Here is a 25932-nt window from a genome sequence, read left to right as displayed (position 1 = left end):
GGAAGACCTTCTCTATATGATTTTGAAGTCAATCTTAAGAACATTAACCTGTTAGATTCATACAGGTTCTTTTAACAGCCATTTTAGGACTTCAGTTTTCTTTAATTTCACAGTTTTTCTGATCAGCTTTCAAGAAGTTTCAGTGTCTGTTTAGGTAGGTTCTTCAGTGCTGTGTTGCATGCTGGAGAGCCTTCATTGTTTTCCCTGCTTGTTGGAAGGTTTTTCTTTTAGCCTTCTACCTTGTCCATGCATATTCTGTGAGAGTAGTTGTCATTTGGATGCTCTGAGCAATGTGCTAAGAGCTGAACACAGCTTCAGTTCCTACATAAAATAGTGTTCTGTTCATGAATTTGTTACAGCCTTAAAGTGAGGAATATTCTGTAACTAAGCTGCCTCTAAGACACATCTATAAAATGCTTTGTAAAAGTAAATAAATGTTGTGAATAAATATGAAATAACACCATTATAAGTGGCTTATGAAAGAGCAATGCACAGAATTAGAAGAGAAACCTTAATCTGTTTATGCCAAAACTGAGTCTCAAAGCTCTCCCACCCCACATCTCCGTTGTCAAGACATGCAGCTGGTGCGTTGAGATCTACCTCTTGGTGAGATGTGTTTCACTGGGTAGTTTGTGTCTGCACACCTGATACCTTAGTTTGCATGCACTAATGGGAAATTTGTCTTGGTGTAGCATTAGTTCTTATAATTGATTGCCTTGTTGAAGTCGTCTGTGCTGTCCAGACAGATTGAAATTTTCCCTTTGCTGAGTCTTTTCATTCAGAAATTTATTTAGAACTTCTTTAGAGTTTCTGCTGCTCTAACTAAAATAAGCACCATTCATTTCCCTGAGGATGTGAGTCCTGCTTTTTAGACCAGATGTTGTCTCTTGTTCTGGATTGGTTGTTCAACTGATTGACTCATTAAGAAGTACTTCTCCTTACATGTGTTTTGGGGATTTAGCACCTGGTAAATGTCTCCATGCCCTGAACTTTATTTATTTATTTTTTTAATTCAAACTGTTAATTAGAAAATGTATATGATACAAATATCTAAATCGTGCTAAACTAATGTAGCTGATTACTGACTCTTGATTGCCATCCAGATGGAATTCAGCTTTGAAATACCAGTAGGGCTTGGAGTAAAAAAGTAACCTTTGGTATTTTTCTTCTAAAGAAGCTGTCATCTTGTGCTATTAATTTGTGGATACCACAAGTCAGTGACACAAACCCACAATGGATCATGAAACAAGCATTAACAATAGAGTAGCAGTTTGAGGTTATGGTCTTCCTATCTTTATCTGTCCACAGGAGTGGATGTCTCAATAGCTGTTATCTCAGCAGGCAGGACTGTAGAAATTCAGGCAATTGAGGACTGATCCTCTTTTTGTCACTGCCTCGTTCCTTCAGTGTGCAGTTGAACTTTGTGCATATCTGAAGCCAGTAGCCCACGTGGTTTGAGTTGCATTTTCTGTGGAGGATTGTCTTTTGCCTGTTTGCAAAATAACCCATTCATCCTTACCAGAGACAGCATTACACAGGCTACCTTCTAATAAGCTTCACGTTACTATATGTAAACTTGGCCTTTTTGAAAACATGCCTTTATTTTTGGTTATTGTTTCCCTCGTGGGAAGATTTTGGGTTTGACAGTTTCTCCTCAGAATTTGTTCTTCTAGGTCACTAGGATGTGTTGTAACAGAGCAGAGGGCCAAATTTCTAGTTTGGGAACAAACTCTGTCTGTAGCATTTCAGAGAAATTATCCTTTGGGAGACCTAGAGAGCTGCAAGTGGACTTTTATTCATACATTCATTAAGCACGTCAATGGTTGAAGTGTCCAGCCAACAGAAAAGTTTTAACTATCCAGAGTCTTTGGGTTTTCTGATAATCCATTCAATATGAATGTATTGCATATAGTCACCTGTAGTGTGATGATACATATGGACAATCATTTAAAGGAAACAGGAACATTATTATTTGAAATTTCAGTCTGTATTTATGTTCACCTCCTGTGTGTCTTACCTACTGATCTGGAGCCCTTACCTTATTTTTACAGGATCTTTTTAAAATAGGATATCCATGTGATTGAGGAGAAAGTGGTGGCTGGGGTGAGTGTTGAGGTCCTTCATAAAACAAGTGGTGGAAATGGAGGGATTGAGCATGTACTTACAAGATTCTGTTAGGGTTAACAGTCTCTGCTTTGAGTGCTTTAGGCAGTACTTCAGTGCAAAAATTGCTAATAGTGATTTGTCATCTCTTAAATTCACATGCAGAGCTGTGTTGGCAAGGAGCATAAGGATGTTCCCATTAGTAACAGGCATAGCTATTAAATACAAAATTTACTATTAATACAGGTTTCCTGGCAAGGAGTGGCAGGGTATTTTAGACTTTATCGCTTCCTTGACAAAACGGAATCAATGTTACGGTTTTACCCTGGCCGGCATGCAGCCACTCGCTCACTCCCCCAGCAGTAGGATGAGGGAGAAGATTGGAAGAGTAGAAGTGAGAAAACTCATGGGTTGAGATAGTTTAATGGGTAAAGCTAAAGTCACACATGCAAGCAAAGCAAAACAAGGAATTAATTTACTACTTCCCATCCATAGGCAGGTGTTCAGCCATCTCCAGGAAAGCAGGGATCAGTCATGTGTAACAGTTACTTCGGAAGACAAATACTGTAACACTGAATGTCCCTTCCCTTCCTTCTTTTTTCCCCCTGTTATATACTCAGCATGATGTCATATGGTATGGAATATCCCTGTGGTTACTTCGGGTCACCTGTCCCGGCTGTGTCCCCTCCCAATTTCCCCTGCCCCTCCAGCCCTTTCCCTGGCAGGGCCAAAGAAACTGAAGTCCTTGACTTAGTATAAACATCATCCAGCAACAACCAAAAACATCAGTGTGCTACCAACATTGTTCTCACACCAAATCCAAAACACAGCACTGCACCAGCTACTAAGAACAAAATTAACTCTATTATACCAGCTGAAACCAGGACAATCAGGTAGAGGAATTCTAAATTCATCATGTCTTTATTGTCTCATCAGACACCCAGCTGCAGGTTCAGCTTTGAGATTTATGATGTTTTTTCTCTTAAACTGCCTGTAGACAGGTTTTTTGGATCAGTCTCCTGTAAATAGATGAAATTGTATGGTATGGCTGTGTCTCTTCTTGCTGACCATGTTGTGTAGTTACTAGACTCGCAAGTAAAAAAGGGATTACTGTAATCTCCCGTGCAAGAGTGGTAGGGACTAAGGCTCAGGAGATTCCTTCAGGGAAGCTTCTACACCAGCCAGTATTGGGAAGTCCCATATGAGGTCTAATATTTTGTTGATTTTCTAGTATAATCTAGATCCTTGAAAAAAAGAGGTGAGTTGGAAATACTATTTTTATCCTTTCTGGATCTATGTAGGAAATTCCTTCAGTACTTCCCGTAAGAGAATCCTTCTGTTCTTGAAGGAGCTTCATCTATGGTTTCTAGAGTTGATTGTAATACTGAAATTAAGAAACTGGCTTCTAAACCTTTGGTGGTTTCTATGCTTTTTTGTTCCTTTGAGTTATAACCAGCCTTGTCAATGAGGAGTACTACTTACACATGGACAGTGTGCTTATATTACCAATGCTTCTAAAATATGTGGTGAGGCTGAAACATACGTATGTAGGACTTTTGTTTCTTAAGGTTTGGTAGGTAAGCAGGAACTGAGGACATTGAAGGACCTTTTCTCATGTAATACAACTACTTCCAAAGTTGCACATTTTTGTCAAACACATCTTTTAAATATTTTACATGTTTAAAACTTCTTTTTTACTTCTTTGCAAGTGTAACTTTTTTCAACAGTAATTGATAGAAAATGGCTTATTTTTAAGTTATTTCTAGTTTTATTACTTGTATTTTGGGAAAGGAGATGCTTTCTTCATAAATTTTAGTGTTGCCTTCTGAACCCTGCTATGGAAGTGAATAAACAGATTCAGTGGATCAATGGAGTCATTGGTTCAGTTCTGGATTCGTTACTCAGCTGTTACTTATCTGGTTTATATAATTAAATCAACCATCTGTTGGTTGTGAGGGAGTCAAGGTTCTTGTGTTACTTTTTCATAAGAAATAAAGGGAATTCTTCTGTCAGACTAATTTTGAATAATTATTGGGGTTTTTGTCTCTCGAAGTTGCTTACTAAGAATACTTGCTTTTTTATTTAAGATGCTGTAGCAGCACAGTTTATTATTTTTAGTGATTTATTGTTCATGATATATATAACTAAAAATATCTTTAGATCAGACAGATAAATAAAAAGTTGAAACTCCTTGAAACTTTTCTTTGAAAGCATTAAATGCAGTTGGTTAAGACAAGTGTTTGTTTTTGAACTGTGGTCCCTAATACAGATTTTGCTGTGGGGAAGGAGAGAAATAAGAGAATCCATGAATGTCTTAGTCTTTTTGAAGATTTGAATCTCATTGTCCATTTATTTTAGTAGTGTTAGAATATAGCCAAAGTTTTTGTGTGGATTGCTTTTATGTGATAGAGACAAGATATGGGGTATCAGCTTTACTACCTGGCGGTGGATGCTGGATGTGTGAAACTGAGTGCGTAAGCAAGGCTGCTGAAGTGGTGCGCACAGAAGCCTGCATCACAGGAAATCTTGGCCTGAGAGAAATTGCTGGTGAGTCACTGCCAGTCCCAGCAGTTGAGAAGCACAGGAAGGTTATTGTATCATGCCACTGCCTAGTGTCAGCAGTGAGTCATGTATACTTCTGCTGCAAAGGGAACGATGCACATAGATTTTGAGAGTTAAATTCTTCCTCAAAATAAGTTATCAAATGTTCCAATAAGGCTATCAGATTATCTTCTAGGAAAATTAAGGTATGTTTAGTGTCTAGGTGCCATATGCTTAAATGTTACTTCCATTATTATATCGGTAATACACAGATTTATTTCAAGGAAATTATTTTTCAGACAAGAACTCGGAAAGAAACCTCATACTAGCAACAGCCTTGAACTGTTATATTTAAAATAGATGCTAGAGATTGTCATGAAGTTGTACTACTCATGTCTGTATTACCAAAGTACAACTTTTTTTGGGTACAATAAAATATTCTGAATATCTGTATGACAATACCTTCCCCCCCTTTTTTTTTGGGGGGGGGGGGGGGGGCGGGGCAGGGGATGACAGGGACACTAACATCTCCACAGAAAGGCTGATTACCACAGCAAGGCTTGTAGAGAAATTGTAGAGAAAAAAAAAACAACTTGCTAAATTAAATGATGTAGCCAAGAGAAGAGCGAACAAAACTTTGGACTCAAACCCTCCCCTTTATTTTTTTTTATGGGAGGAAAAGGGACAGAAGCAACAACTTCCCGGTTGAGAACAAATTTAGAAATTTTGCACTGAGTAATGCTACTCAGTTTCAGTAGAAAAAAAATCTGGCTGGTAGCTGTAGGTAAGTGGGGCTGGATATTATGGAGTTCATTACAGTAACTAGCTCCTGTGAGCTACTAGATAAAATACTATTTTTAAAGTACATAATCAAGATTAATTCACTGTATTTGTTATGTGCTTCTATACAGTTTAAAAGATTTAATACAAAACCATTTTTATTAAAAGTCTGGTTGTTACACTACCACATACATCAAAATGACCATTACTGCCCAAAGGATTGCTGATTTAGGTTGGAGAAAGCAATGGTGGGAAAGTGGTATAATCATGATTTTTTTTCTCAGAGATGTGATTGCATCACTTGCTTAGGTGTTCTCCAGAGCTTTTACAAAAATTATTATATTTTAATAAAGGAAAGGTTGCACTTGTATGATTATAGTCCCCTATTATATATTGCATTCTTCTGACAGTAGCTGCAGTTTGAGCTTATAAATTAGTTTTCAGTAGTTCAAGTAGTGATTTTATTTTTAAAGAAAAAAAAGCTTTTTTTCACCTATTCTCTATAATATACCCTTTGAACCCGTTTAATGACTGGCTATTTTTTCAACTGCTGTCACTTAAACTAAGATGGTTAAATTGGCACTTTTTTTCTTGAACTGTTCGTGGTAGGTTAATCAAAGAGGAGCTGCTCTATCCTTTCCTTGTAAAATTAATCAAATAACAGGGTTTTATTTTTAGGGTAGTACATAATGTTACTGGTATCCTTTTATATTTATTGAATGTTGTATATCAGGATTTTTAATGAAGTTTTTCTCATAAAACAGAATCACAATAAAAAAACCCCAACAAAGTACTGTAACAAAAAAACCCAACCCCCAAACCATGCCTGCAATGGAGTGCTGAACTTTAAAACTGGCTTTTACTTCATGATGTAGGGATGCATATCGGTTAAAAAGAATGATATGACTAAGGTATATGAAGTACAGATGTAAGATCTGTTCTTTTGTGAAACTTGGATAAATTGAAACACATGTTAGAAAAAGATAAAATTATAGAAATATTTTGTGTGCATAACTAGAAACACAGAGCCATATTTGAAGACATGATGGATTTCTGCTTTCCATTTGTTGGACTAGTGTGTAGTTCCTTCTTTTCTGAGATTGAGATTCTTGGGATTTCATCCTAGACACCAAAGTGAAAATTTCCAGGTTCAACACTACCTCCTCTACAACGTTATCCCTGCTATTCTGGAAACTGAGGATAGAAACATGCTTTCTGAGGAAGGATTTTTCCATCCAGCTTTCTGCCTACCTCTGTGTAATAACTAGGGACTTGACCATAAGATAATCCTAAAACTATGTAGATTAGCTTTTCCCCTTCCTGTCAGTTGGAGTTTGTCACTGATGCTATTATGTATGCAGTTACCAGTTGAGGAAGGTACTCTGTATTTGGGGATACAGATGCAAACAGCAATCAATTAGTCTGTGGCAGAACAAGGTGGCAAATAGATGTCTGCTTTCAGTAGCAAAGGGCATAAAGCAAACCAAAGGTAGTTCTCTAATATCTTGTCCTCCAAGAAGAGTGTTTGTAAAGAGAAGTTTCTAAAAAGAACAAAACAAAACACAGTTTTCCCCCAACACCAATACCAACAGCCCTGAAAGCTTAGGTGCATATCTGGTCAGGGCTCGTTAGTCAGAAATGGCTATTGGAAATTATACGTATGGACTCCAGCTGCATTAATGGGTCTGTGAGGAAATCTTGAGGTTTGTCCTACTAGGTAGGGACAGGCTTGTTCTAGTAGGTTAGGTTAGGTAACTTGGGGATATGATCAGAAACAAGGAACACATATGAATCTTGAAGAATCTGGGGCACTTCATTTTGATTTGTAAATTGCCTGCTGACAAGGCCAGGTTGGATGGGGTGTTGAGCAACCTGGTTTAGTGGAAGGTGCCCCTGCCCATGGCAGGTGGCTTGGAACTAGATGATCTTTAAGGTCCCTTCCAACCCAAACCTTTCTATGATTCTGTGACAATCATAGAGTAGAATAAAATCATTTAGGTTGGAAAAGACCTTTAAGGTCATTCAGTCCAACTGTTAACATAGCACTGCCAAGTCCACTACTAAACCCATGTCCCTAAGTGCCACACCTACAAATCTTTTAAATACCTCCAGGGATGGTGACTCAACCACGTCCCTGGGCAGCCTATTCCAATGCTTGACAACCCTTTCAGTTAAGAAATTTTTTGTAATATCCAATCTAAACCTCCCCTAGTGCAATTGAGGCCATTTCCTCTTGTCCTATTGGTTGTAACCTGGGAGAAGAGACCAACACCCACCTACCTACAGCCCCCTGTCAGACAGCTGTAGAAAGGAATAAGGTCCCCCATGAACTTCCTCCTCTCCATGCTAAACCACCCCAGTTCCCTCAGCCATTCCTCATAAAGCTTTCTTTCTAGACCCTTCACCAGCTTTGTTGCTCTTCTCTGGACACGCTCCAGCACCACAGTGTCTTTCTTGAAGTGAGGGGCCCAAAACAGCACAACATTTGAGGTGCGGCCTCACCAGCGCTGAGTACAGGGGAAAGATCACTGACCTGGTCGTGCTGGCCACACTAGTTCTGATACAAGCCAGGATGTTGTTGGCCTTCTTAGCCACCTGCTGGCTCATGTTCAGCTGGTCATCAGCCAGCACCACCAGGTCCTTTTCTGCCAGCAGCATTCCAGCCACTCTTCCCCAAACCTGTAGCGTTGTGTGGATTTGTTGTGACCCAAGTGCAGATTAAAGCACTGAGCCTTATTGAACCTCATGCAGCTGGCCTCAGCCCATCCATCCATCCTGTCCAGATCCCTCTGCAGAGCCTGCCTGCCCTCCAGCAGATCAACACTCCTGCCCAACTCTGTGTCATCTGCAAACTTACTGAGGGTGCATTTGATCTCCTTGTCCAGATCATGATAAGATATTAGAACTGGCTCCAATAACTGAGCGCTGGGGAACGCCACTTGTGACCAGCTGCCAACTGAATTTAACCATTCATTTACCACCACTCTTTGGGCTCAGCCACTCAGATTTTTTACCCATTGTAGAGTACACCCTTCCAAGCCATGAGCAGCCAGTTTCTCCAGGAGGATGCTGTGGGAAATGGTGTTGAAGGCTTTAGTGAAGTCCAGATAGACAACATCCACAGCCTTTCTCTCATCTGCTAAGCAGGTCGCCTTGTCATAGAAGGAGATCAGTTTAGTCAAGCAGGACCTGCCTTTCATAAACCCATGCTGGCTGGGCCTGATCACCTGGTTGTCCTGTACATGCAGCATGACGGCACTCAAGATTATCTGCTCCATAACCTTTCCAGGCACCGAGGTTGGACTGGCAGGCTTGTAGTTCCCTGGATTCTCCTTCTGGCCCTTCTTGTATATGGGCATCACATTTGCTAACCTCCTGCCAACTGGACCTCTCCAGTTAGCCAAGACTGCTGAAAATGATAAAATGATAAAAAAACCCCAAAAACTTGCATTATGGGGCCTTCATTCTGCTTCCCATCCCTGTTTTCAAGCTCAGGGGGCTGGGTACCCAGAGAAAGCTGGTCTTACTGAGGGAAAGAAGGCATTAAGTACCTCAGCCTTTTCCTCATCCTTTGTCACTGTGTTTTTCCCTGCATCCAATAAAGGATGGAGAGTCTCCTTAGCTGTCCTTTTATTGCTAATGTATTTAGAAAAACATTTTTTATTGTCTTTTATGACAGTAGCTGGATTAAGTTCTAGTTGGACTTTGGCCCTTCCAATTTTCTTGTTACATAACCTCATGACATCCTTCTAGTCCTTCTGAGTTGCCTACTCCTTCTTCCAAAGGTCATAAACTCTCCTTTTTTTCCTGGGTTCCAGCAAAAGCCCTCTGTTCAGCCAGGCTGCTGGTCATCTTCCCTGCTGCCTCATCTTTCAGCACATGGGGACAGCCTGCTCTTGTACCTTTAAGAGTTCCTTCCTGAAGAATGTCCAGCCTTCCTGGACTCCTTTGCCCTTCAGGACTCCCTCCCAAGGGACTTTTGTCAACCAGTCTCCCAAGCAGGCCAGAGTCTGCCCCCTGAAAGTCAGGGTAGCAGTTCTGCTGACTCTTCTCCTTCCTTCTCTGAGGAAAGGAGTCCTTTCCCTAATTCTTTCTAGGTCCCAGAATATATCCAACAGGTGAGGAGAATCTAATCTGGGGCTTCAGAACCCACCTTGTTCTGTTTCCCTCAAATAAAAAGTGTAACACTAGACAAATGAGCTTTCCAGATTTTCAACGCTACAAGCCCTTTTCAATTTAATTTTTCTTCTAGTTTTGAACTAACACTCTTATAAAACATGTAGTTCTGAGATTAACATCTGTGTTCAGACACTGGTGCCATGCTTAAGCTCTTGCTAGAGTTGGTGGATTGACACCTCGAACTCACAACAGGGAATTTGTTCTCCTTTCTGTCTTGACAGTTGTTCATCCAGATCGATCAGAAGATTAAGATGCTTCTCTGAATAATTTTTAAATGCATATCACTTGGTTACAAGGTGATTTGCATAAATGCGCTTGAACCAGAATCAAAATACTGAATTGTACTGCATTTTTATTCTTTTTATCTCTATTTTTGCAGATCTTGGACAGTTATGTATTGTCAGTCTGGTATATAAAGAAGCAAGGGAGTTCAGTTACTGCTCTGCAAGAAGCCTAACAGCGTGACATATTGCTTTAATGACCATGTAGTAGTGATTCATGAGTAAGTAATTCCTGAAAAGGTTTATTAAGAGGCAGTATTCGTTCAGTAAGAGATTCACCCTGAATGATTTTACCAACACAGTCTACAGCGACTGTCAATTTTGATCCATGGACAATGCAAGACTATTCTGTGTTAGATACTTTCATGCTTATTGCAGTGGACTCAGATCTGCTTTATGTTCTTCTATCTATTCACTTGATTCCTAGAGTGATGTGCAAGACACAGTATTAAAACTTTTCACTGACAAAAGTAGTTCTAGCTGTCAGTCCTATTGCAGACTACCCATTTTAGCTTCTCTGATTCACATTCTGATCAGATGTATCTCTGGCATACTAAGAACTCGACTTTCCGCACCTGATGGCTTGAGCTGCCAGAGGGAATTGCCTCTTGCTTTGAAAATTCTTGTACCTAGCAGAAAGATGTCTGCGGGGAAGAAACGCTCTTCTAAATGGAAGGACTTTTCTGTTTAAGTATTTTCATCACATTCTAGTATCCAATAAAGGTTTTCATAGTGAAAATCCTTGACTTAATATTTCCAAAGCAGCATGTGACCCTTGTATCTGTCACTATCATGGTACGTCTATCAGAAATTTGAATGCCTCCTGTTCAGGTAGGTTGTACTAGGCCGCCTCATTTCTAGAACTATCTAAGTTCCTCTTCATGCTTTGCTGTCACTTATCTCTTGAACTCCTTCAAGGGGTATTGTGTTGCCTCCTCAAGGTCACAGAAAGCTCCTTTAGAACTTAATGTAATGTGCTGTTTTCTGCTTTGCTATCAGAGGTGCTGCTGTCATTTCAGCGTGAGGGTAAGTGTCAGAACATTGTGATCAGAGTTTTTTTACATGTTCTTTCGCAGGGACAGTGATTACTGCAGTCATATTCTAAATTTATCCTGAAATACTAGTAAGGCATTTGAACTGCCTGTCTTCCCAAAACTATACTCGGCATAAGAGACTTCATGTATCCAGAAAAGAGTGTTTTCAAGTCTGTCCCTTTGTGAGTGCAGCCAATATTTTATGGCAGAGAGCTGAGAAGATAACATGTGTAATGTTGAAAAGCCACAGGTTTGAAAAGGCTTAGTTGAGTCTCACTGATGATTGCTGCTATTGCAAATTTTGTTACAAATGGGTTTCTATTTTATTCTTTCTTGCATTTCAAAGAAAATTAACAAAGTTATGAAGATGGAAGGGATGCATATCTTCCATTTGGGAAGAACTTACCTTGCTTGTGAGAACATCAAGCCCTAATCTTGCAAGATAGACTTAAAGTGATTCCTGCCATTGTGGCTGACTGCTGTGCCACTGATAACTCTAAAAAAGCCTACTCTACTTACTTAAATAAGGGAAAATGAATGAGGTTTTGGGGGTTTTGTCTGTATATAGCAATGCACAAACTATAGTCCTCTACGTCACTGATGATGTACCTGCGTACTGCTCTTGTTGCAGCTGTCTTTGTAGGCCTTTTGGATTTGGGGCCAATTGAGTATGTAAGTCTGCAGTTATTTCTTACTTGGCTTAATACAAGAAAATCATGTGCAAATGCTTTTCCAGGAAACTTGTTTTACTTTCCCTGAAGAACTGATGATATGGCAAATGTGAGAAGATGCAATGCTTACAATTATGTATGGGATAGAAAGCAGTTAGGAAGGTATATTAGAGAGGCTATGAACAAGTAAAGCAAGAATGAAAGTATGACTGTGACATAGCCAAATTGGTCCCATCATCTTCTGAAACAGTGGGATGAGATGTTGGGCATGCAGGGCCTCTTCACGCTGTAGTCATCTCTGTAAGATGACTTTTGCCTTGCAAGGTTAGCATCTAATCAGCACAAAGAAAATTATAAGCAGGCTGGCAAAGTCTCATTCTACACATGGTCTGTGCAGCAAGAGGCAGTAGTTGGTTATCTCCCTATCTTGGTTGAACATTGTGCAAAGACTCCATGGGCAAGAACTTTCTATGTGTCACGGAACAGCCATATGTTGTTTGAAATCCTGAATGTCGTATGTTCTATTATTTGACTAAGGATCAAGTCCTTAGTGCAGTCTTCTTACAGTTATGGCCATATCTGGTTGTCTGATGCTTTTCTTGCTCAAGAAAATGTCTTTGAAAAGCCAACAAACAAAACACCAGTTAATTTCAGTGTTTTCAGCTTGCTGGTGAGCCACTGTCCAGATTTTATGGTTCTGTCTGATGGAGCTAGCAACTACTCCATTTCTTCAGCTTAGCAGCTGAATATTGGGCTTTTGATATCTTGTCTGGACAGTAACTCAATTTCTGGAGGCACAAGTTTGGAAAGAACACTTCCTGGTGTAGTCATCAATCCGTAGTCTCTAGGCACTGGAGATCTCCCACTACTGCTTGCAGGTGAAGGGTGCCACTGTGCTGCATTCCAGATTGACAAGGAAGAACAAACTATTGTGTTGCTGGGCAAGCAGAAGTTGGCAAAGCTTACAGTTTTATTACACCGCAGCCTACCTTGTAACTGTTTCTTTAGTCCTCAGCAGTCACAAGCTTGAAGTATTCAAAAAGCTTTAAAGGTCAGGCCAGCTCCATGCTTTATCCCCTTACATGAGAGACAGAGGGTTTATGCATGCAGATGCAATTATCCAAAATATTTCAGTCAAGATATTCTTGCTGAGATTTATACTGTAATATCTCCGAACCAACTAGGATAGAAGAAGGTTTAAACTGCGGAGGTGTTGGCAAGGGGAGGGTGATGTGGATAAAGTAGTCACGGCTTTCTTCTTGTGCGTCGATTTTTCGAATACTACTCTTCCAATATAAATCATCAGCTGTTTTTCCTTACTAGAGCACAGTGTTGATGTATGCTTGTATCTTGGAAAATACTGAACACAAGATCAAAGGTTGTGTAGCAGAGCACCTTTTATCTTGGATGGATTCTTTGCATCAGCTAATGGAAGGATACATTTGCTGACTTCCCTAATTGAGGTGACTAATAATATGTTTTTGCAGAGAAGCTCCTGATCTATGAACAAAATGAGTCATGTTTCATGTAGATGCTCTTAATTTGAAAATATTAGACATGTATACATATGTAAATGTTAAAATTCTCCTTCCCTTAAGTATCCTAATGATTTCTACTTACTTTCAGGGGATGAGAGGTTCAGAAAAGCTGAATTTGCACCTAAGCACCTATTTCATGGGCACAACGTTTAGAAATAATCAATACTGTGGATTAAATCGGGTGTTTTGCATACACATGAAAAATAGTGTAGGACTGAATTCTAGAAGTTGTGTTGTGGCTGGCCTGAGTATAGATCAGTCTGATGTTTGTGTGTTGGCTTCTTTTTTTATAGAAACTTCTTGCATGAGGATCCATTTTATCAACACAGTTTGTAACAAAAGAAGTTTGTGCTTGCCAGACAGGGGACTCAGAAACTGTAAAGAACTATTTTACTACAGTGTGTGAAACTGTGTATATGCAAGGACTCTTGTTTCCCCAGCAGCATAAGAACAAATAATCAAAGCTCATATCTGCTTATAAATAAAACATGATATTTAAGTAGTGTAATGCTAACCCAATTTGGACAGCCTAGCAGGAAAGAGAGGTTAAAATCGTATGGAAATTTTTGATTCTGATGAGAAATTCTAAACATTTGCCCTAATCCCCAAATTCCTGTTCTCAAGAACGATGAGGGGCACTTCAAAGAATCCAGTTTCTGCCTCCAGAATCATAGCGCGCTGACACTCAAAGCATGTGAAATGTAGATGCAGGAAGATTTGCCTGAGAAAAAGCTTGTGAAACACACTAAACTACTAATGTAGATGTACCTTTGGAAATTTAACCACATGGTAGCTGGGACTAACTGGTATGACTTTAGAAATAATTTTCCTCTGAATTCTGTAGCCTACTAGACCAATTGTGGTATCAGCCACAGAGCTCAAATTCCCTTAGGAAGCGGGAGCACTGTCAGAATTACATTCATATTTCAGAAACTGATAGATAAACTGATGTTTTTCAGAAGTTTACTAGGTTAGCCTATACTTAATCAGAATTTTTATTCTTATTGCACAGGTATGTGCAATAAGAAATTTCTTCAGAATAAGGTACGTATCTACTGTGCATCAGGTATTCTGTAGAAACTGCCCATATACATGCTTTATTCCTTGAATATAGAAATAGCTTACGTTTTTTCTTTGTAACATAAACTGCTTCATGTTTATCATAGGTAAAATCTTTCACGTGGACATTTACCACTAAATAATTGGTGTACTGCATTTATTCTGTTTTACCTTGCAGCTTTTTTTATGGATGTACCTCTACACTTGGTATGAGGTGATTGAATTGCGGTTTTGGTTCTTCTGTGGCTACAGGTTTATTAGGTAGTTTCTGACCTTCTTACTTCAGGAGTTTAAATTAATTCCTGCTGGTTTGCTTGTGTTTGGTTTGGGTTTTTTGTGGTTTGGGTTTTTTTTTTACAGACAGAGGCGAAGGAATTAGGCTGCTGCATGCTGCCCCCTTAAACCAAATGAGTCAATTTGCGTTAGTCTAGTTCAGCTGACAAATGTGTTACTGACAAATTAAGCTCTTTACCTGTAGCATTTTTTTACCATCTTGCCCTTCTGCTTTCTCAGAGATAATGCAATGTATGGTTGTCTTTAAAATACAAGTCTCTATCTTTGACTCTCACAAATTAAATCCTATTAAAATCATAGCTGTATTTTGTATCTTAAACTAAACATTATGAAAATCACCCAATGATTTCCATTTAAATAAGGGTTTTGAAGCCCCATATCCATCTTACAGGGAGTATGTAGCATTTCTGGAATCAGCAAGTTCTGTTTCATCACAGCCCTGCTGGACACCTGACATTAGCCCTTTTTTCAGTTTCTTTGCGTGGGCTGCAGCTGAATGTCAGCAGGGACTCCCTCAGCCAGCCAGGCCTTTGCTTCTGCAGTGCATTCAGCAGAATCTATTTCCCAGAAGTGCCGCCAAAACATTAACTCTTTGAGAATGGGAAAGAATGATTTCCCATAGTGACCAAATCCTATTCTAGCGTTTGCCATGTGATCTCTTTTGAGCTGAATGTGGTTCGTCCTCTTAAAAATGTTTGAAGTGCTTTCATTGTAAAGAACACGAGAGGAATCATCATAATGCGAAAGTTTATGACTGTGTCTGCGGATTTGCTGGCAGTAAGAGGACATTTAATTTCTGTCATTTTCTGGTGATGTACATTTGAGGGCAGACCTTACTGAATTGTCTTCTGAAATAAAATATGTCATAACTGTTGTATCTTTTCTTTCCAGACTAGTAGCGTTGTAGTCATGATGATCTACAGACAAAAGTAAGGCAGTGTTTGTATGTACTACAAGTACATCTGTTTCAGACCTGGAAGGGCTTTTGTAGCTGAAAGCCTGTCTTTTTTCCCCCCAGCTGTAAAAATAGTTGGCTGAATAAGATTAGCTGTTAACTGGCATCTTGCAGAATTCTAGATTTTTGGTTTTGTAATTTGGTAAACAAATTACATCTGTTTACTTTTTAATTTTTTTTCTTTGTCCCTGGGTTGAATCCTGAAAGATAAATACAGAAATATGTGATATGTAATAAAAAAATGCAAACCTGTCCTATATCTTTCCAAGCAGTTACTGTTTTCTACATGAAGAACAGCTTGGATCACTGAGCAGATTTGTAGAAAACTTCCAAATACATGTACATCATAAGCTGTCATTCAGTACAGAATGTACTGGCATTGTGGGTTAACAGTAGAAGTTGTCAGGTAATTTTCAGTAGCTAAGTTTGTCAATAATATTTTTATAAGAAACTTTTATTGAATCTGCTAATTTCAGCAAAACTTCTGTTAGGAAAAAAAAAATCTTCCCTGTAGAGTGGAATTTCTGATTAAAAATCAGAGAAGGGTGAGGTGCAATCAACCCCTGAGCAGGAAGTAGACTTGGTCAGGGATGCTCAGTAGAGTGTGGGAGATGCTAAGGGGTTTCTTGGCTAATTCAGACAAAGACCTTGAGCTGAGATTCATCTTCCCTTTATGACACCATGATGTGAGAGATGTAGATTTAAATTCTAAAGTGAGTAAATATTCAGATAGATACGTGTACAAAGCAGAATCTCTCAGGCCCTTCTATAAGAGTATGGTGTTACAGATGTAACCAAGGACAGTTTATTGCCTACTAACTAGAGTCTCATTTGGGAAGTATGAAGATGATTAGTAAGAGCTTGAACCTTTATCTCCCAGGCTGAAGCTTTTCTAACACAACACTAACTATTGTAGCCAGACTGCGCTGTTTCTCCCTGTCCTTCCCATCACCCTGTATTCTCTTGCTTCTGAATATGAGTCTTCAGTGTTCTTCAGTGGAAGAGGAGGGGTTTTTTTAAGTTGTTGAGTTTTGAAGAATGTAACGATGCTTCCCACGTCATTGTGACACCTTTCTGTGACACAGTATCGCATAATTGCATTTTATGTTTTCCCTTGTTGCTGGGAGAGAGTAGGTTCTTCTCTTCCTTTTTGTTGATTGTTAACAGGCATCTCTTGAACATACCAAATTTTGTCTTGATATTCAAAAAATTAATTTAATTTCTATGATTAACCTACTTAGAATTTAAATCCAGGAGATTAAGGAGAAGTTAACCACATATGTGTTGAGTGCCTAGGTGCCTTGCCTGTATTGCAGAACTCACAGTTCTAATTTAGGCATTTAGACTTCTTGAATAAAGTATGGGATTAATTATGTACCTGATTACGGTAGTTACAAAGACAGTATCTGCAGTGTGAATAGCCTAAATCAGGCAACCAAAACCAGACAGACACATGCATATTGGAATCTTAAACATCATGGCTTGCTAGGTCAAACTCTGTTTTGCAAAGATGAGTGTGGAAATCCTTTCTTTAAAAAGCATGTCACAGTTTAATCCTTTCTTTCAAAATCATGCTAGCAGCAATGGCTGCCTCCTTTTGATCTAAGGTCTAGGGTTAGAATACAGGTCTTGGCTGTAGAGTATAAAATTCCTTTCTCTCTCTGAGTATGTTAAAATGCACATCCCCCACTACCTTTAGAATGGCAGGATGATAAACATTTAAGTTAATTGGAGGTATTGCTATTCAGGTCTTTCTGTTCTTATGCGTTCTACTAATTAGAATAAGAAGCTGTGTTCTTTTTAGTGTTTTCTGTCAGGCCTACTGCATCTTTAAATATTTCATGCAAAATGGAAAAGCTTCAACAGGGAGAGATGAAAATAGCTGCCTGCAGCAAGGTTCTCAAACTCGCCAGTTTAGCAATGGGTACATTGCCTTATCCTGAGACTGCAACAGCAGGACTGCTTTGTGAACCAAACATAAAGAACTTCTATTATCATTGGCTGCAGTCATACTGTAGGTTGGAAACTTATCTAACTAATCTTCCCAGGTGTGGGAAATGTGGATTTGAATCCTGTTAGGTGGAGGCAAAGACTGAATCATGTTCTGCTACTTACAGATGTAAATTTTGTGTTGCTGGATGAAAGGTAAACTCTGTCTCTCTGTAGAACCTGGTTAACAAACTTTTAAGTTGCCCCATGTAAGTAATACAAGCAGAGGAACACCCAGTAAGAGGTTGTTTGCACATTGCCCTTGTAGGATTTACATTTGAGGTGGGCCTGAAGGGGCTTAGATCTGTCAAAAGAAAAGTACATTGGGCATAACCAGCCCTACAGAACTGTACTCACAAAAGTAGCTTTGTGATTTGCAGGTGTAGTTATAATTTGCTTGAAGACCTATTTTCATTACTTGAAAAAACAGAATCCTTAAGGTCTGAAATAAGAGCAATAAGCTTCAAGCAATGTACAGGTTCAACATAATTGCTTTGACTTTAATAATGTTACCTTTATTAAACTATTTAAGAAAAGCATGATTGGTACTTACTCAGCAGAGTATGGTCTAACGAAGCTCAGTGGTATTACAAAGTATTTTTACTTGTTTATTTCTAGATAAGAAGTTTCAACAATATTTTTCAAGTTTGATCGAGGTCTCTAGTCAGGTCCTAGAGTAGGATTAAGCATCAGTGGCTAGTATTGCATGAACTTGGAAAATATTTTGCCTTTCTGGGATAGTCACTGATTTAAAAGTGAAGTCTAAGAAATGGTTGAGAAGCTAGTAAGACTTGCCTGCTCCTTCAGAGGAAAAAGGATATTTTCTTTGAAATTATATAGAAGACGAGCTATGTTAACTGAAAAAGTAGTTTATTTATGATGCCAACTAATAAAGAGTTTTGTTCCATTATTCTGAACATCATAACAAAATTTTGGAAATCAGAGAAAAGAACCCATTTTGCATACGTCTTGCATGTTGGAAAGGAGTGGGTGTCAAAAGCATAGAATAATTTTCTATGGTGAATTTTCCAGTTACTTTGTACATAATGAAGTTTGTTCTCAGCTGAGGAGTTCAGAGAACAGTGATAGTAATTCATAAGCTTGGTGCTAACCCTTCCTCTCCCCCCACCTCTTCATTTTTCCTGGGAAACTGAATTCAAGACACTTGCTGACCACTCATTTGGGTGTTCCAAACTCTCTTGTCCTTACTTAAGGCTGTTGGGTATCAATAAATACTGTTTGTCACTGGGATTAATTTCTTTTTTTCACACCACATTTCTGAATTGTATGATAGATTTTGGTTCTTTGACACTGTTGTGGTTTAACCCAGCAGGTACCTAAACACTGCACAGCCGTTTTCTCACTCCCCCTGCTCTCCATGGGATGGGGGAGACAATTGGTGAAAAAAAAAAGTAAAATTAATGGGTTGAGATAAAGACAGTTTAATAGGACAGAAAAGGAACAGAAAATAATAATGATAATGATAAAAGAATTAGAATGTACAGAACAAGTGATGCACAATGCAGTTGCTCACCACCCACCAACCGATGCCAAGCTTGGTCCCGAGAAGTGGCCCCTGGTCAGCTTTTCCCCCATCTTTATATGCTGAGCATGACGTTGTGTGGTGTGGAATATCCCTTTGGTCACTTGGGGTCAGCTGTCCCGGCTGTGTCCCCTCCCAGCTCCTTGTGCCCCCCCAGCCCGCTCGCTGGTGGGGTGGGGTGAGGAGCTGAAAAGACCTTGGCTCTGTGTAGACACCACTTAGCAACAACTACAAGATCAGTGTGTTATCAACATTATGCTCATCCTAAATCCAAAATACAGCACTGTACCAGCTATGAGGAAGAAAATTAACTCTATTCCAGCCAAAACCAGGACAGACCCAAAAGTTGCATGGAGGCTTTTCCAGCTTTGGGGGAGATAATTTCTGTGGGTCTGAGACACAGTTTTTGCCTATGTAAACTGAAATGAGATTTCACAACAGACCAAATGGTAAAAATACAGGAATTAGGTTGTGGTGATTTAGTCCACTGATGTTTATAAATAACCCAAGTTTCATTTGGAGACAACACTGAGTAGAGGAAGTAATTTCATGTAGTAGATGATGTGGTTCTTCAGAAGCAGCTCTTTTCTTGCCTGGGAGAAAGGAAGTGCTGAAGTGGCAGTATGTGGAGAGGCAGGTGGAAGCATGTAGGAATTTGTTTATTAGCTAGGAACAACACACAGCTGGGCTGTGGGTAAGTAGAGCTTCTCAAATACAAATGGAATTAACTCATGTGGAATTGTAAAGTTGTGTCTAGTGAGGTTATTGTGTAAGTTTAATGAAATTTAAGGATGTTCTCACACTACTGCTTTTGTAGTGCTTCTGATTTTATTGGTGTTCTATAGGTACAGATGAGGCAACCCTTTTCATGAGTGCAGTCAGTTTTCTCTTACAGCTTGATCAACATACATTAATTGAAGAGATGTGGTAGTTTTGATTGCCTGCCTGCATGCTGGCATGTTTGTGGTAGCACTGCAATTTTAAGGCTTGGAGTTTGTCTGACATTCTCACTTTGACTGTGGTTTGGAGAAATGACAAGAAATGAAAATTGGAATCTTTAATTAAAAAAAAGGGAAAAAGTGATTTCTAAAAACATTTTCAAAATCCATAGATTCCCTTGAGATAGTTCTTTTCTTCTCTTAAACTGCTAAAAGCTGACTTGGAAATAAATCTGAGCATCCACCAATATATAAACACAATGTACTTTTTAGAACAGAGTAATTAGTTATTCCCTCACCTAATACACCTTTGCTATGTTATCACATATTTTGTAACCTAAAGTGTAGTTTTAGATTAGCAGAATTAGTATCTGCCAACTATTGTGTTATTTAAATAGAAGAAAAGACAATAACAGCATCTCAAATGGACCATGAAGCTACAAATTTAAATTTATTTCAGTTTATGCTGATACCATAAATGATGGTTCCATTTTCTTCTCCACCAGCTCTTTGACTGCATGTTCCCACCCCTACTTCGCACCAGGATCAGCATCAGTGTAGTCACTCCCATCAACTGGATCAACGATCTGGCTGGAAAGACGTTTTGTGTGGTTTGGATGGGGCTGAATTTTTAACCAGGTGACATTTTGGTCCAGCTGTCAGTACCAGCCACCTAAGGAAGGACAGAGAGCTGAATTATTCCTTTTAGCGGCAGTGTGGACTTAAGTGAGCTGATGGTAGAACAGCACCTTCGGTTTTGAAAAGCTAGGCCAGAACACAGAAGGAGGGGAAGTACTCTGTGAAGTACTGAACTTTGTAAAGAAAGTGGGATTGGATTGCCTTTATGCACCATTCTATACAGCCAAACTAACCATTAGCATTTGTAAAAGAGGTTAAAGATAGATGATTGTGCTGCAAATACTGTCTTCTGTGTATTGTCTTTTCATAGAATTGCAGGATGGTTGAGGTTGGAATAGACCCCTGGAGGTCAGCTGGTCCAACCTCCCTGCTCAAGCAGTGCTGTCTAGAGCTGGTTGCCCAAGACCATTTCCAGGCAGTTTTTTAGTATTTCCATGGAATTTTACATAAGAATTGTATAAATATATTCTTGAAGTAGTACTTAAATTCAAATCCTTTTACATTTCATCTTTTCACAAATATTTGAGAGAAATGAAGTACCTGGATTTATGTCAAACATACTCATTTGGCACCATCTTTATATTATAGACCTGAACAGTGTGTGTCTTGCGTCAAGCTTGATCATAGATTATAACTAATTCTGACTAGTACTTTAATCCTAGTGAATATTGGAAGTAGCTGTATTGCAAACACATTTTTGTAATGTGTAAAGGTAGACCCCAGTGATCAGTCCGTCTGACTTGTTCACAGACTAAACTGTAAGTACGTCTGCCGCTCTTAAGGGAGTATAGGAGTATCACTTGGTGTGTATGTCATCCTTGGTAATCAGATCTTTGTTGTGTGTTAGTACTTGTCGGTTATTGTCTTGATAATTCTGTCTTGCTGACAAGAAAACACGTGTGTATCTAAATATGAAGGGAGGACTTTTTTCTAGGTAAACTGCTTCTCCCATATTATCCCACTGTATTCACAGGATTTAGTGTCCTGCAGAACTACAAATTACTGCTGATCATTTGATTGATCAGTTCCTCCTTGTAAGGTGGCAATTTCTGTTCTGTACTAAAATCCTCATACATAAAATTGTATGATGTGACCCTTCTCCCCCATCAGCATATATTCAGCTGTCTATAGTTATAGTTCTTTCTGACATGCTGAAGTGTCTTCTGTAAGTCAGCTGGGAAATCTGTGCTGTATGTAGTGTTAGTGCTAAAGACCTTGGGAGTCTTCATGGCTGATGACATTTTATTAGACGATATGTAAATACTAATAATCAGGTGTCCCTCTGCTTTGCCAAGATAGTAATTCTAGTCTGGGACTTATGCAGAATTCTTCTATGGGGTACACAAACATCTGGAAAAAAAATACTTTAAGCTCTCAGCTTACTGACAAATGCCTACTGATGTTTTCCTGTTTGAAATAGTGGCTCAGTCGAGTTGGTGGAAGTGGAAGAGTCACCCAAGTAAGAGGTTTCTAGTGTTAAGCAACTTCTACCAGGTATAAAATGAGGGACTTGAAATTTCTGTAGTATAATCCAGTTCCACCTCAATTCTGCTTTCAAAAATGTAGGTCTATTGGTGTTCTGGTTTCCTCATGGTAGTTCAGGAGGACAGGCATGGGTCATACTATTCTCTTTTTCTCCAGTGGAGGGAATCCTCTGATTTTATTTATTTATTCTTTTAGCATATGCAGATGACTATCCAGGCTCTCCAAGATGAGCTTCGGATCCAGCGGGACCTGAACCAGCTGTTCCAGCAGGACAGCAGCACTAGAACCAGTGAGCCCTTTGTGGCAGAGCTCACAGAGGAAAATTTCCAACGACTTCATGCAGAGCATGAACGCCAGGCCAAGGAACTCTTCCTGCTACGTAAAACCTTAGAAGAGATGGAACTGCGTATTGAGACACAGAAACAGACCTTAAATGCACGTGATGAGTCCATCAAAAAGCTGCTGGAGATGCTGCAGAGTAAAGGTCTGTCAGCAAAAGCCACCGAGGAAGATCATGAGCGAACAAGACGGTTGGCTGAGGCAGAGATGCATGTGCACCACTTGGAAAGCCTTCTTGAACAGAAGGAAAAAGAAAACAACATGCTGAGAGAGGTAAGTGACCAAGTTTGGGTTCATCTCCAATCTTAAGCTCTTCTCTGTCTCCTCCATTTCACAGCTTTAAGGAGAGAATCTTCCATCCTCTCTAAAAGTTATCTTTTACATTGCAAACTTGACATAATTTGTCCCTGTTTTAAAACTTCTTTATGGCTTCCTTGTGTGTGCTTTCTGGGGTTTTATGCTTTAGGCCCCACTTTCACTGTAGTCTCCATATGAAGCTCTGGAGGTGAATTTTCACAGATTGTAAAATTCATTCTTCCATTCTATTTTAGTGTGAGAGAAAGTAGCTACCTGTATTTAGGAGACAGCTGAGAGAAATCTTTGCAGGAGTAATGGATGATTGCTCTACGGTTTCCATGGAAACACTCCTCTTGCTGTGAAGGGTATTTGATAAAACTATTGGGTGCCCTGGATGCACAGCCAAAAAAAAGATAACTTAAAGGGGACATTGCTATACACATAGTAACCCCTTCCCACCATACCTCTGAAAACAGAAAAGAAAAAACATTGTTATATCTGTATTGCACCTGTATTGTATATCTGTATTGTAGAGGAGTACAATGGCAGGCATTCTTCACTATTAATCATCCTAAACTAGTCATAATAAAATCCAGGCTACGTATAACCACAGAATCATTTAGGTTGGAAAAAACCTTTAAGATCATAATGTCCAACCGTATAAGCATCTTGGAAAAATAAAGGACAATAAATGAGTTGTTTTGTAGCCAGTGTCATTACATTTCTTTATATTGTTAAATGTATTTTCCTCTTGTCAACCAACCTCCCAAAGTATTCTATTATTAAGTTCTGAAAGGCTAGTAATTCAGCATGTGTTGTGTACGTACTCAGGTGTGTATGTATATATGTGTATTCACGAATGCTAAGTTTTTCTGTAAAGATTAATTTACATCTATATCTAGTCTGAATGCATGAATTGATAACTATACAGGTATGTGTAACACATATATGTGAATCTAATGACCTGTTCGGGGCATTGTATGTCTACTTTGTGGTTTAGCTTTTTTTTTTGAAAGCCTGGCACACAGACAAAATTGAAGCCCTCTGTCTAAGAAGCCAGGGAAGCAAGGTCTGGCACAGAGGGTTTTGAGGTGTGTTTGAGCAAATTCTACTTAATACCTCTTATTCATATATTTTCTGTGGCCTGACCCATTGTACTTGTGCTCTTGCAAGCATTTATATAAGAAAGCTAGAGCCCATTGCATTTCTAAGCCAGATTTATGCCAGATTTATTTTTATAGAGCAGTAATCTCTTGAGTGTCTGGAGTGAAGATAGTATGATTCCAGAGTTTCTACACCATGCTTTTTCCTTTATTTAGCAACCAATGATAACTGTGTTCCAATTCTTGTATCTATTTCAGGAAGAGCCCCAAATGGCTTCCATTTGTTGCTGCTTTAAGTCCAGCAACATAAATGAAAAGCTGGCAGGAGCTGTGTAATTTTTTAGGAATGCAGTTACATTTTTTTCAGCTATAGATGAGTAGACGTCGAGGGATAAAAATTCTTGTTTCATTCACACATATGTGGAAATCATCAATCATTTAAATCCTAGCCTTTATGGTAAAGGGTTCCCTGGGGAAGGTAGAGATGAGTTACTGACTTTGAAAGCGCAAATGCTGTTTATCTAATATTTTAAAATTAATGACTCCTTGCTGCTTACACAGCTCTAATCCATTGAGAAGGGTAAGCTGGGCGTGCTGTAACTGGTAGCTCACGCCATTGATACGATGTGGGGTCCAGTCTAGTAGCCTTGGGAACATGGTGCCACATGCAGAGTTGCCAAATTATCTCCTTGCGGAACTGGGTCACATCAGGAAGGGTTTTGTTAAGTACCCTTGTGTAAGTGCCCACGTTGAGCTCTGAGCTAGACTGAGCTAATTGAATCAGGCTTGTCTGCATGAAACTCAGGTCTCATCCTTGGGGCTCCTGGAAGCTGGAGAAAATCAGGGGATGTCGCTGAACTCTGGCTGGTTGTATCTGACTTCCTGAGCATCAAGTTGCTCTGCTCTGCAGGATCTGGTTCAGAGTTGTTACCACTGTTCTACATTGGAAGTTGTCTCTGTGCAGGACATTTTAGGTGTGTCTGCATCACCCTCCTCAGCTAATCTTCTATTACATCTTTGTCTGTATTTCCATAGCTTTGGGTTATTTTAGCCCTTTGCTACCCCAGGTACAAACTATGAACTTTTTGAGCTGCCTTGAAGAAGTCAATCAACTATCTTCATGGTTCTGTATCTAGCATTCCCAGGATCTGGAAAGGCATGCTAAATTCTTTTTTAAATGCTGCTGTTAGAGGGGGCATTAGTATCTCAAAGGGATTTGCATGAGCTTGGGAGGCCAGCATTTGTACTTCCTGTTCTAACACACTGGAAAAGCTGAGAAAAACCTAAATAGCAGTTTTGACCATTTTAGCTGAAGCACTTCCTGAGATGTCAGAACCCACTAGTACTGCTTCTGACTTCACAAGTGTGTCAGACATCTGGTAAAAATCTTTACTGGGAATAATAATAAAGACCTGCATCTTGAAGCAAAAAGGTATCCCTCCATTTTTCAATTTTGAAGCCTACATGTAATTCAAAGCATGATGTTGAAACTCAGGGTCATCAGATGGTTTCTTGGCCTGACAGTGAAGGTGCAGTGGCCAGCAGTTTGAAAATTAAATACGAATTCATTGATTTCTTCAACTATTGCTAGTACTGTGATTGTACTGAAGATTGCACTGATTTCCTAAGGAAAAGAAATTATTAGAGAGCTCAGACTTACGGTTCTGATAAGATCATAACCAAGGAATAGCTGACTGGTTCAGGCCAGCGATCCATTTCATCCTCTTAGTGGCCACATAATGGCCATGTGCAGACACCCAGGTAAGGGTAAGAACAAGATAAGCATGATGCTTCTCTGTAATGCTGTCCCATCTTCCCAACTATTTGCAGATGAGGGTTTTCTTGATTTTTTTTTTTGGTGTCTTGTCAGTTTAGTATCCTCCATGGATCTGCCATCCAGGTACATGGTCATTGTCTTCTTGAGCCCCTGTAAACTTTTGCAGCTGTAGCATCATTTGGTAAGTGGTTCTGTAGGCCTACTATCTGTTGCAGGAAGAACCAGTCTCATTTCTTTTGAGTTTGAACCTGTCTCCCAGTAGCCTCATTGGCAGCTTCTTGCACTGGAAAATACAGAGAATGAGTGATTGCTACTCACAATTTCAGATTTGTCATATCTCTTCTGTGTTCTCTCTTCTTCCAGGCTGAAAAGTCCAATGCTGCTTAA

General features: G+C 39.3%; 1 protein-coding gene across 11 annotated transcripts in view; it reads left to right on the top strand.

Annotated features, from left to right (window-relative positions):
* Window positions 1-25932, top strand: part of ERC1 (ELKS/RAB6-interacting/CAST family member 1) — a 304473-nt gene that overhangs the window by 46325 nt on the left and 232216 nt on the right. For all 11 annotated transcript variants that reach the window (XM_055711657.1, XM_055711655.1, XM_055711653.1 and 8 more), the window contains exon 3: window positions 22225-22641. In XM_055711657.1, the coding sequence (XP_055567632.1) occupies window positions 22225-22641 (417 nt within the window). The remainder of the gene's footprint in view (window positions 1-22224; window positions 22642-25932) is intronic.

The sequence above is a fragment of the Falco cherrug genome, chromosome 5 (genome assembly GCF_023634085.1).
Source record: "Falco cherrug isolate bFalChe1 chromosome 5, bFalChe1.pri, whole genome shotgun sequence".
Classification (NCBI taxonomy): Eukaryota; Metazoa; Chordata; class Aves; order Falconiformes; family Falconidae; genus Falco; species Falco cherrug.
Note: the sequence above shows the minus strand (reverse complement) of the source record. Positions and strands in the feature narration are given on the sequence as shown.